Source organism: Heloderma suspectum, chromosome 10, assembly GCF_057233095.1.
Source record: "Heloderma suspectum isolate Gila_16-S chromosome 10, 16-S_ref, whole genome shotgun sequence".
NCBI lineage: Eukaryota > Metazoa > Chordata > Lepidosauria > Squamata > Helodermatidae > Heloderma > Heloderma suspectum.
The window spans coordinates 20,680,342-20,693,745 of NC_139467.1; the positions used below are offsets into that span (position 1 = coordinate 20,680,342).

General features: G+C 46.1%; 1 protein-coding gene across 1 annotated transcript in view; it reads left to right on the plus strand.

Moving 5' to 3' along the window:
- The window catches only part of TYROBP (transmembrane immune signaling adaptor TYROBP), a 27,063-nt gene continuing 13,659 nt past the window's right edge, over nucleotides 1-13,404 (plus strand). The window contains exon 1 of the mRNA XM_084815454.1: nucleotides 1-205. Within this exon, the coding sequence (XP_084671580.1) occupies nucleotides 130-205 (76 nt within the window). The 5' untranslated portion in view covers nucleotides 1-129. The remainder of the gene's footprint in view (nucleotides 206-13,404) is intronic.

The window sequence follows — 13,404 nt, forward strand, 5'->3', positions numbered from 1 at the left end:
ATTCCACTCTTGATCTTCAGCCAGATACCACTGCTGTCCCCGGGGTCCCGGCTTCCCCACCCTTGGTGACCCAGAATCAGATCATCCCCAGCCAGAGAGAGACTTTGGGGGATCGGCTCTGCCCCCGACATGGGAGCTTTGGCTATGGGCCTGCTCAGACTCCTGGTCCTGCATGTTGTCCTGGGCTTGGCCTGGGCACAGCTGGGTGAGTAGGATCAAAGCCTCCTGTCTCCTCCTCCTCCTCCCCCCTCTCTCTCTTTGGCCTCCCTGGAAGCTCTTGATCCCTCCCTGACCCTTGGCATTCCCTCTTCCTCAGCAAGGGTCAGCCCTTGACTGACCATCACTCAACAAACACAACATCACGCTGCCTTCCTCCCCCCACCCCTTGCACCATGCAGCTTCCCTTGCCAGAGGTCAGGACAAACTGTCCCAAAGCACACAGAGTGGTGTGTAAGTCTGGGAGAGTCTGATGTGCTGCCTGAGGATGAAGGGCGTTGTAGTCCAACACATCTGCGGGGTACCCAGTTGGGCAAGGCTGGCCTAAACTAATCAGGATAGCACAGTTGAAGCAAATGTTCAACTTTTGCCTTCCCCTCCCTGCCCTTCCTGGGAGTGTCCCTTTTTCCCCTTGTTGAACAAGGGTAGGAAGTTAAAACGCCTGCTGCCCACTTTGCTTTCATGATCAAAGTTGAGCCTTTTTGTTTTCTTTTTTTAGTATTCTCTCCCTATGGAAGGGTTTTGCTCCAGTGTAATCCCTACTGGATTACACCATCAGATTATTTTATCTGAAGAAGAAGAAGAAGAAGAAGAAGAAGAAGAAGAAGAAGAAGAAGAAGAAGAAGAAGAAGAAGAAAAGAAGAAGAAGAAGACGACGAAGAAATATTTTTCAGCTTACCGAGTATGGAGAAACCTAGTGTCATTTTTTGTGGGTCCTTGGGCAAGACACCCTCACAGGGTCCCCTCCCTCAGTGAGCCTCAGTGCCTCACTTCTCACTGCCATTGTCACCAGCTTCTTTTTCTCCTCAGCCTGTTTCTCATCACTGCTACCACTTGACAGGCAGAGAGCCAGGGAGAAAGGAGGCAGGGGCTATTATTGTCTGGGCCAGAGCACAAGGCAGGTGAACAAGGAGACTGCAATGGTGAAGAGGATTAATTCAAGGGTGGTGTGTGTGTGTTTTTCAGTGGGCCCCTGCCTGGATGTGGGCCCTTGGCAAGTGCCCAACCATGCCTATTCTTGATGCCATCCCTGTGTAAACCCCAGTCCCCTTACCCTTTGCTCAATCCAGCTTCAATAGGCTGCAAGGTCCCACAGCCCCCTGCTCTTCTGCGTAGTAGAGAACATTTGGCTATGGCGGGGTTGTGGTGGCATGTGCAGCAGCCAGGTTAGAGGAAAGTATGTGCTGACCACAGTCACCTGGAAATGTGCCAGAGAAAGAAAGGTGATCTATGCTTGTCTTGTAAGCACTGCGAAACACACGCAGAAAGAAGCAGCTGTGCAGACTTCGTAGGCTAAGCAGATCCTGTTCTAGTCCTTATCCATAGAGTGATCCATCAAAGAGCCCCCTTCCCCATGTCTGGAAAGCAGAGAGTGGAGGCACTGGAACAGCGCATATGGTCTCTGACATTACTTGACTGGCCAGTGGGATGTATCCTGAATCTCCCAATATCTCCTTGCATCTTGAAAGAGAGGAAAGGCCTCTGTAAATTCAATTTTCCTGGCTCTGGTAAGAGCATCAAAACAGAAGATTAGGGCCGACTTCTGGTTTGTCAGGACCTCAGCAAAGCATCCTCTGGTAGGCCTCATCCTATATCAGTGGTCTCCCCCACCGCCACACACACACACACACATACACAGGGCCGGCCCTACCATGAAGCAGGCTGATCCAGGTGCATCAGGCGGCAGAATGTGGGAAGAGCAACACATTGAGCCACCCTCCCCCTCCAAAGGGCCTGCCATTTCTTGGTCCTGTCAGCTGCTTGCATGGCCAGCCAGGTGGCTGGCCATAGAGGTGGCCAGTAAAGGCCAATAAGTGGCTGTGCACTTGCATGCTTGCATCCCTCCCCGCCTGGGCTCCCACCCACCTGACCTCCTTGGGCAGCCAGCTGACCGGTCAGCCAACCCAGCTGGCCATGTCCGTCCGTCCAGCCACCCCGCCTGCCCACTTGCCCGCTTACATCTTTTGGCACATGCGTATGTGTGCCCGCCTCTCCGCCACTCCCACAGCACCTGCAGGGCACCCACAAGACGTCAGCCGAAGTATCGCAAGAGGTCCCGGAACTTTTACGATACTTCGTCCAACCTCTCACAGGACCCCACAGCTGCTGCACCAGGTGGAAGCAGCTGATGGGCGGGAATGGAGGTGAGGCAGGCACACATATGCACATGCCCAAACAAGTGAGCAGGTGAGCAGGAGGGCAAGCAGGTGCAGCCAGGTGAGTTCGCTGGCCGACAAGCAGATTGGGTGGGTGGGTGGATGAGTGGTATTGGTGGCAGCACAGCCACCATCACCTCCACTCAGATCACGTCCCACTGAGGTTTAGACTCTTGGCAGCCTTTCCCTCTGCAAGCGCGGGGGACCTATTAAAATGGTCCGCCCCCCAAAGGCTAATAGATTCTGATGGATCCCAGGGGGTTCTGGGGGGGGCGGTTCCTGCTGGTATGGCTGGGGCTCCTGTCGAAGCCCAGGTCACTCTGTGGAATGCAGAGATGAGTCGGGCAGTTGACACAATTGTGCCCAAAAGCCCTCTCCCTCTGAGCAGAGCCCGGCCAGCGCCTTGGTATATACTAGGGGTGTACAGATCCCCTACCTTTCTGGTCCAGGGGGGTCCGCAGGGGGGGGAAGGCAATCCATCATTGGTAGAGGCATTCAGAGCACTGTCTGGTCCAGTTTTATTGGATGAGTTTCAGTTATTGAAGCCTGAAGATGTGGGCAAGGTGTCTGGCCAAGTCCAATCGACCACTTGTGTGCTTCACCCTTGCCCTTCATGCCTTATTAAATCAAACAAGGAGGGGATGTCTGGCTGGGTCCAGAAGGCTGTAAATTTCTCCTTGAGACAGGAAGTGGTGCCGGCCTCTTTAAAAGAGGTGGTAATAAGGCACTCCTGAAAAAGCCTAACCTGGACCCAGACTATGTTAACAATTATACTCCAGTTGCCAACATCCCCTCCCTACAAAGTGCTTGAGCGCGTCGTTGCACTACAGCTCCAGACACTCTTAAATGAAACAGATTATCTAGATCCATTTCAATTGGGCTTTAGGTCTGGTTTTGGAATGGAAACTGCCTTGGTCACCCTGTGGGATGACCTCTGCCAGAAGAGGGACAGGGGGAGTGCAACCCGGTTGATTCTCCTGGACCTCTCAGTGGCTTTCAATACCATCGACCATGGTATCCTTCTTGGATATGTTGTCTGGGTTGGGAGTTGGAGGCACTGCACTGCAGTGGTTCCGCTCCTACTTGGATGGCTGATTCCAGAAGGTGGTGCTGGGGGTTTATGCTCTACAGGGCTCTATTTTATCCCCCATGCTGTTTAACATCTACAAGAAACTGCTGGGGGAGGTTATCCAGAGGTGTGGGCTGAGGTGCCATCAATATGCAGGTGACACCCAGCTCTACCTCTCTTTCTCATCAAACCCAGGTAAGGCAGTGGCTGTTCTGAATCAATGCCTGGGCATGGTAATGGACTGGATGAGGGCCAATAAACTAAAACTCAATCCAGACAAGATCGAGGTACTGTTAGTGGGTGGTTCGTCTTCCTGGCTCAGTGATATTCAACCTGTTCTGGAGGGGGTTGCACTCCCCCTAAAGGATCAGGTTCATAGTTTGGGGGTGCTCTTGGACCCAGAACTGTCACTTGAGGCACAGGTGAACTCAGTGGCATGGAGCACTTTTTATCAGCTTAGGCTGGTATACCAACTACACCCTTATCTGGACAGAGATAGCCTAGCTACAGTTATCCATACTCTGATAACTTCTCGTCTGGATTACTGCAATGTGTTATCCATGGGGCTACCTTTGAAAATGGTCTGGAAACTTCAGCTGGTCCAAAATAGGGTAGCAAGATTGTTAACAGGGACTGACCAATGAGCTCATATTGTTGTTGTTGTTCAGTCATTCAGTCATGTCAGACTCTTCATGACCCCATGGACCATAGCACGCCAGGCCTTCCTGTCCTCCGCTCTCTCCCGGAGTGTGCTCAAGTCCATATTCATTGCATCAGTGATGCTATTTAGCCATCTCATCCTCTGCCATCCCCTTCTCCTTTTGCCTTCGATCTTTCCCAGCATAAGGGTCTTTTCCAGGGAGTTTTCTCTTCACATTAGGCGGCCAAAATATTTGAGCTTCAGCTTCAGTATCTGTCCTTCCAATGAGCACTCAGGGTTGATTTCCTTTAGGATTGACTGATTTGACCTCCTTGCAGTCCAGGGGACTCGTAAGAGTTTTCTCCAGCACCACAGTTCGAAAGCATCAGTTCTTTGGCACTCAGCCTTCCTTGTAGTCCAGCTCTCACAGCCATACATTGCTACTGGGAAAACCATAGCTTTGATTATACGAACCTTTGTCGGCAAGGTGATGTCTCTGCTTCTTACAATGCTGTCTAGGTTTGCCATAGCTTTCCTCCCAAGGAGCAAGCGTGTTTTATTTTCATGGCTACAGTCACCATCTGCAGTGATCTTGGAGCCCAAGAAAATAAAATCTGTCACTGCTTCCATTTCTTCCCCTTCTATATGCCAGGAAGTGATGGGGCCAGATGCCATGATCTTCGTTTTTTTTAATGTTGAGTTTCAGACCAGCTTTTGTACTCTCCACTTTCACCCTCAACAAGAGGCTCTTTAGATCCTCTTCGCTTTCTGCCAAGAAAGGGTGGTATCGTCTGCATATTTGAGGTTGTTGATAATTCTCCTGGCAATCTTAATTTCGACCTGTGATTCATCCAACCCGGCGTTTCTCTTGATGTACTCTGCATATAAATTAAATAAGGAGGGTGACAATATACAGCCTTGTCGTACTCCTTTCCCAATTTTGAACCAATCGGTTGTTCCATGTCCGGTTCTTACTGTTGCTTCTTGACCCTCGTACAGGTTTGTCAGGAGACAGGTAAGGTGGTCTGGTACTCCCATCTCTTTCAGAATTTGCCACAGTTTGTTGTGATCCACACAATCAAAGGCTTTAGCGTAGTCAATGAAGCAGAAATAGACGTTTTTCTGGAATTCTCTTGCTTTCTCCATGATCCAGTGAATGTTGGAGATTTGATCTCTAGTTCCTCTGCCTCTTCGAAACCCCGCTTGTACTTCCGGTAGTTCTCGGTTCACATACTGCTGATGCCTAGCTTGTAGGATTTTGAGCATCACCTTGCTGGCATGTGAAATGAGCACAATTGTACGGTAGTTTGAATACTGTTTGGCATTGCCCTTCTTTGGAATTGGAATGTAAACTGACCTTTTCCAGTCTTGTGGCCACTGTTGAGTGTTCCAAATTTGTTGGCATATTGAGTGCAGCACTTTAACAGCATCATCTTTTAGGATTTTAAATAGCTCAGCTGGAATACTATCCTCTCCGCTAGCATTGTTGTTAGTAATGCTTCCTAAGGCCAACTTGACTTCATTCTCGAGGATGTCCGGCTCAAGTTCAGTGACCGCACTATCATGGCTATCAGGGACATTCAGATCTTTCTTATATAGTTCTTCTGTGTATTCTTTCCACCTTTTCTTAATCTCATCTGCTTCTGTTAGGTCCCTGCCTTCTTTGTCCTTTATCATGCCCGTCTTTGCACAAAACGTTCCCTTGATATCTCTGATTTTCTTGAAGTCTTTCTCTAGTCTTTCCGATTCTATTATTTTCTTCGATTTCTTTGCATTGTTCATTTAAGAAGGCCTTCTTGTCTCTCCTTGCTATTCTCTGGAAATCTGCATTCAGTTGGATATATCTTCCCCTTTCTCCCTTGCTTTTTGCTTCCCTTCTTTCCTCAGCTACTTGTAAAGACTCATCAGACTGCCACTTGGCTTTCTTGCATTTCTTTTTCTTTGGGATGGATTGAGTTGCTGCCTCCTGAATAAAGTTACGGACCTCTGTCCATAGTTCCTCAAGCACTCTGTCTATCAGGTCTAATCCCTTAAATCTATTCGACATCTCCACTGTATATTCATAAGGGATATGCTTTAGGTCATACCTGAATGGTTTAGTGGTTTTCCCTACGTTCTTCAATTTAAGCCAAAATTTTGCAAGAAGCAGCTCATGATCTGAGCCACAGTCAGCTCCAGGTCTTGTTTTTACTGACCATATAGAGCTTCTCCATCTTTGGCTGCAAAGGACATAATCAATCTGATTTCGATATTGACCATCTGGAGATGTCCATGTGTAGAGTCGCCTCTTGTGATGTTGGAGAGCTCATATTACGCCAGTACTTTGCTAAAAGTTTAGAAAGCTAAAATGCTAAAATGCCTGGGAAGATAAAAAGGTCTGGCGCCGGAAGGAATGCAATGTAGGTGCCAGGCGAACCTCACTAGGGAGCTCATTCCACAGCCGGGGTGCCACAGCAGAAAAGGCCCTCATCTTAGTAGCCACCCGCCTCACTTCCTTTGGCAGGGGCTCACAGAGGAGGACCGCTGAGGATGATCTTAAGGTCCGGGCAGGCATATATGGGAGGAGGCGATCCTTCAGATAACCTGGCCCCAAGCCATTTATGGCTTTGAATGTTAGTACCAGCACTTTGAATCGGGCCTGGAAATTGACTGGCAGCCAGTGCAGCTGGAAAAGTACTGGCGCTCATATTACGCCAGTACTTTTCCAGCTGCACTGGCTGCCAGTCATTTGGGAATAGGCACCATTTTGTTGTAGAAAAGGATAATATATTTTTAATGTAAAAAAGATAAAAGTAGACATCCACCTCTAGGTTAACATAAATCAGGAATTCATAGAATCATAGGGTTGGAAGGGGCCTACAAGACCATCGTGTCCAACCCCCTGCTCAGTTCAGGAAGCCTGATTCCCAGGAAGTCTCCCATCCAAGTACTAACCAGGGCTGACCCTGCTTAGCTTCCAAGATCAGTCGCATCCAGCCCTTTGCTCCTAACACCATTTCCTAGAAATGCACCAAGAGAGCTGTATGAATGTCTTGTCATGGACAGCCAAGCAGCCAATTCATTCCACCATTTGACAGATGAGGAACACTGAATCTGGTGTCACCAAACAACATTATCACCTGCACTTCTGTCTCTGAGCTTTTCTTACACGAGGCTGTTAATCTGCTGTGTCTACTGTTGGTTTCCTTGCAGAACTGATATCGGAGCACTATACAAAGAGCTTTTCCTTTCCTGCTTTTCCACGACATAACCTATAGGGCTCAGTATAATGTGTAGTGCCCAGATCTCAGTTCTGTGCCAAAACCAAAAGTAGATAAAGCGAATTTACAGCCTCATGTGGAAAAACCCATATAAAAGTGGCTCTTCTGCGTTATGTTCCAACAAGCAAATGGTTTGGTTTGGGAAGGGGCAGGTAAGCAGGGATTGAGGTCAGCTTCTCCTTCGTTAGCCCTTTCTAAAAAAAAAAAAAAAAAACCCACTCGTTCACACCTTGGGGAAGAAAAGGAAATCAGGGCTGCCCATTCTGTTATTAAGTTTGCAGAGTTGTTGGCTACATTCCTTCCTGATCGCACTGCTCAAACCCCTGTTCTATTTCCTGCCTCTTGGGAGATGAGCTCCTATTTTCCCTTATGAGGAAGGGGACTCCTCCATAAAAAGCCTGTGCTGCTACGAAGAACTGAAACTGTGCAGGGCCAAAGAAAACTCAACGTTTTGTGGGGAAGCAAAAGGCGTGCAGGTGAAGCTTTGGATCCCAGCAGTTTGCTTCAACTGCTGTTGATTGGGAGCACCGGTGGCTCTGATTTCCGTGGCACTGTGAATTCATTCCGGGTTTTAGTCAGAACCAGCCTGAACTCTGAAGTCGCTATCCAAGCTGTGGACCCTATCCCCCAAAATAAATTCAGCACCTTAGATGGCTCCTTTAGAGTTCTGGCTGGTTCTGAATGAAACCTAGAGTGGATTCACAGGCCCACCAAAATCAGAGCCACCAGCCTCCACTCTTGGGGAGTTTCTTATAGTGACTGCATAGGGCTTGAGGGCTTGGGCTGTCAGATCCATCCCAAAATGGATCCAAATAACTTCAGATTTCCATGAATGTGACACATGGGTTCTGCAGCAGACTGGCATCTTCCAAATCATGTGGATGCTGTGGTGCTGTGGACCATTTTATTACTTTCTGGAACTGTACACAAATTTAGTCATATGAAAATTACTGGAAAATGAGCTATTTAAAAGTACATATATGTAAAATTACATATAAAACCAATATATATGCCATTTAAAACTACAGCAACAACAACAACAGCATTTTATACATCTCTGATCTCTTCAACTCCCACTGTGAAGCACTCTTTGTGTGTGCGTGTGTTCATTCGTTGTACACTGAGTTAAGATCAATACACAAAATGTTAAACCCAGAAGAAAATTATATAAATTGCAGCAGACCTTTTTGCAGACTTTTCAAAAACCAGGGGGAAATTGATTCCTTCAATGAGTGGATGATGGAATGAAAGATGCCTGAAGATCTGTGAGCACAGACAGAACAGATGAAACAAAACTAGTGCTGTGCTGAAAATTTCTCCCACATTTGTTTTGACCATTCTTATTCAATTCAATAGAAAAGAAATTGCTTTTGAAAAGAAATTCAAAGGAGGGGAAATTTCAGAGAAAATCTCATGGGTTGGGTTTGGGGTTCTTGGGCTTACCTCACTTATGAGGTGGCTGAGGAGTGTGTGAGACTGTCCTGTCTGTCATTGTGCAGTCATCTCCATGTTGGCCTGTAGCCTCCTCGGCTTCCCGCCCTTCAGTTAAAGCCATCATGAGGAAGACATCATGAGGCAATTCCTCCCATGGGGCTTTTTCAGTTCAGGAATGGCTGGTGGCCTGGGAGGCTGCCAGGCAAATATGTGTAATGGAGAGAGAAAACACACACAGCACCCTCGGCCACCTCGCAGGGATTGTTGTTGTTGTGGTTGTTGTTGTTCAGTCATTCAGTCATGTCCGACTCTTCGTGACCCCATGGACCAGAGCACGCCAGGCCTTCCTGTCCTCCGCTCTCTCCCGGAGTGTGCTCAAGTTCATATTCATTGCATCCGTGATGCTACCTAGCCATCTCATCCTCTGCCGTCCCCTTCTCCTTTTGCCTTCAGTCTTTCCCAGCATCAGGGTCTTTTCCAGGGAGTTTTCTCTTTGCATTAGGTGGCCAAAATATTGGAGCTTCAGCTTCATTATCTGTCCTTCCAATGAGCACTCAGGGTTGATTTCCTTTAGGATGGACTGATTTGACCTCCTTGCAGTCCAGGGAACTCGTAAGAGTCTTCTCCAGCACCACAGTTCGAAAGCATCAATTCTTCGGCGCTCAGCCTTCCTTATAGTCCAGTTCTCACAGCCATACATTACTACTGGGAAAACCATAGCTTTGATTAGACGGACCTTTGTTGGCAAGGTGATGTCTCTGCTTCTTACTATGCTGTCTAGGTGTGCCATAGCTTTCCTCCCAAGGAGCAAGCAAGCGTCTTTTATTTTCATGGCTACAGTCACCGTCTGCAGTGATCTTGGAGCCCAAGAAAATAAAATCTGTCACTGCTTCCATTTCTTCCCCTTCTATATGCCACGAAGTGATGGGGCCAGATGCCATTATCTTAGTTTTTTTAATGTTGAGTTTCAGACCAGCTTTTGCACTCTCCTCTCACAGGGATTAGGGAAGCTCAAAAGTACCACCAAAAGAAATTCAAAATTCTGCCTCAAAAGAGTAGAAGCCTCAACACAGTTGATGCTGTTGCCACCTACAGAAGCAGTGCAGTAAACCAAAAACCCTGACAAAGAAAGAAAGAAAGAAAGAAAGAAAGAAAGAAAGAAAGAACCTGTGCTGCAACCCCTGCCAATAGGGAGCCCTATCTGTGAGAAACCGCTGGAGAATTTCTCCTCCCCTAGGAGGAATTCAGTGAAATTGTCCCCCCAGTTTCCCTGCCCACAGATAGGCTGGGGAATTTTGAGAGGCCATTTGTGCACAGTTCTAAACAAAACCCATGCATCCATTTTGGGGGCCCTCCCACTGAGCTGAAGGGACAAACCTCTTTCCTATGTCCAATAATAATGGCAGCACTGCCCTTCCCCCTCATACACAATTGCCCCTTCCAGTGGCTTTTGCGCACACACGCGCACACACACACGCCCGCACGTGCACACACCCCAAACTGGGAAAGAGATAACAAGTATCAATAACTTTTCCCCAAGGGAAAAGGTTAGAGTGGAAATTTTCAGCAACCCACAACAAAACAAAATACTGGTCTTCCACTTCAAATTACAACCTCAATAGTTGAATTAGGTAAAAAAAAAAAAAAAAAAAGACCGTCACCAAAACGAATCACCGAACTCTACATAACACATTTTTCCAGCCTCAGTTTCCACAAGCTGAATTCAAAAGCACTGGCTGATGGCAGGAGGCACAGAACTGGATCTGGATTGCCCTACCAGGAAGTAGAGATGGGGGGAGAAATCCATGTGGTTTCCATGAACGTTCACTTCTTGAATCAATAGGTGAGCTGGGACAATCCTTCAGTTTTCGCACTTCTCTGAATTTGTCAATCAGTTCTACAATCAAAAATATAAACTTTACAGAAAATTGCATACGAAGATGCATGCATAGCATACAACAAAGCATTCTTAGGAGAAATTGCTTGCAAAATTTTTGTCTGTTAGAGGGAAATGTGTACAAAAATGCATACAGTTTTTAATGCATATGAAAACGTGCACAAGAAAATTGTAGAAGGGTTTGCGCAGAAAGGGTTTTTTAAAAAAAAAGAAAAGAAAAGAAAAATTGCAAACTGATGCAGAAACAGGATGGAATGAATTTGTGCTTGAAAAAATATGTGAACGTTCATTCTGGCAGACCTGCATTTGCTTTCCATCTCTTACCGCCCTACAGGAAGAAATTAATTTCAGAACAGGCTCAGCATTGCTGTCATGTTCACATCTCTGTTTCCTTTTGATTTCAGCTTCATAGGTTACTGAGCTAGAGGTGAGCTGTGCATTGTCTGTTCACTAATTCTGCGAGTGCACTTTGTGAATGGATACATCTTGGGCACAGTTGTCATCATCCTGAGAATCGGGAGTGGGACAGGCATTATTATCAAAGCCCCACCACCACCACTAAGTTTCTAGTCCTCATGCTTCTAAAGATAGCGTACACACACACATTTATACACACACATACACACATGTGTATACACCCACACCCACACATGTGTGTGTATACACACATGTGTGTATACATGTGTGTGTGTGAATAGAAAACCTGAAGGAGAGATAAAGCAGAAGAATCTTCATTGTGTGAAAGAGAAAGAGAATTTAAATGACCTGTCCTAAAACATTAGTGCCGTCCTTTAGCACAAGCAGAAGCAAATATATATTATGCAGCAAAGAAACTTGATTTCACAGGATTCCATTTCTCCTGGAGGAGGATATAGATTGTCTTGAGGCAGAATGTTGGGGGCGGGGGGGGGGGCTGTTCCCTAGTGCAGAGAATGTATAACCTTGGTTAGAGGGTTGAACTGCCTATAATCTGGCAGTGTCCTAGGCTCAAGGTTAGCAACCATCCAACTTTGTTTACAGAAGGCTGGCACAGGCAGCATCAGAGAGCCCTCCCTGTCAAGCATCCAGCCTCCTCCGCTCAACTGCAACACCCCTGTCCTGGTAGCTTGAAAGAAGATGCTTTTCCTGCCCAAATTATAACTGAACCATAAGCTGAAAATGTAAAATAAGGCTGCCCTCCTTAGCATAGTACCTTGAAAATTAACTCAATAAAAACCAACAGGAGCTACACCAGAGCACAATGGTTTAGGATGGGGGCATTAATGCAAAATATAGTGTTATTTGCCTTTCAGAAATCTAATTGGTGTGACAAAGCTTCCACACACACACAAAGCACTTTGCCCCTTCCATCCCCCTGCCCCCATATTTCTTTATGGTGTGACCATTGAGGACAAGGAACATGCTATGGACTCAAGGGGTCCCCCTTCCCCTCCTCCCCCCTCTCCTTTCTCATGCTGATTCCCTCCTCACTTTGTTTAATTATAGTTTGCCATGCTGTCTGCTAGGCAAACTATTGTTGGCGGTAACCACAGTTTGCATCTACATCATCATCATTTGAAATCATGGTTTGAAGTAGATTTGCAAAACATGATTTGGAGAAAATGCTGGTTAGCTCTATGTTTTATCGAATGATTGTTAACTTGTGGCCATGGTGTTTTCCCCCTTTCTGGTGCTGGAAGGAAGATGAGAACAAGTAAGAGAACATCAAGGTTGATAGTGAAGATTTTCTTTGAAAACTCAGGTGCACGGTCTGGGATTGCTTCTGTATCCATTACCCGAGCCCACATGCTTGGGTGACAGACATTATCAGGAGTGATTTTTGTCCAGCATACGCTGGTGTGCCAGGTTCACTTGTTCTGGACAAAGCAGATCTGACTAGGGATGTATGGATTGAACAAAATCAGTTCTGTCTGTGTTTTGCAGGTTATCAGCCACCTTTTGTTCAGTCATCCGCCAATCAATGGAATTGGATTTTTTTTAGTTTCTGAATTTGCGCGTATTTGCGTCTGCAAAAATGCACAAATTCCCATAAAATGCACAAATCCCCCCAAAATACACATTTTCACGCTTTAGCCTATGCTGTCTTTGGGAAGATGCCATCTTTGGGGAGAGTTGGCAAATACAGATACAGATGTGAGGCTTTTATTATTAATAAAAGCACTTTACTCAGAAACCTATTTGAAGGTGAGAACAGGTTCAAATTATGCCGTTGCAGATCTCATTCCAACACATAACGGAGTCCATCAAGGTTGCATCTTAGCACCATTTCTTTTAAATTTTTATATTAGTGATGTGATGGCATTTTTACATAATCAGAGTTATCATATGCCCCAAATTTTAAACAGAGAGGTAAACATATTATTGTATGCTGATGACATGATTTCATTTTCAACATCTCAAGTGGGCCTCAGAAGACTCCTGAGACAGTCCAGTCTATATTGTAAAAAAAATGACTTACTCATCAAAAATAATAAATCTGAAGTTGTAATATTTGGCAAAAAGAGAAAAATCCAAAGATGGTTTATTAACTCTACTGTTAAAACTTCTACAGGTAAAACGCTACTGTTATCTCAGTATTCATTTCTCAGCATCAGGATCCTGGGCATTACAAATAAAGAAAAATGAATTGAAAAGAGTTGCTAGTTTACGATCCTTAAATATACTGTTAAATCGTAGTTACCCATGTACATTAAGCCCAATTTTAAAAACCTTCAAAGCAAAAGAAATACCTA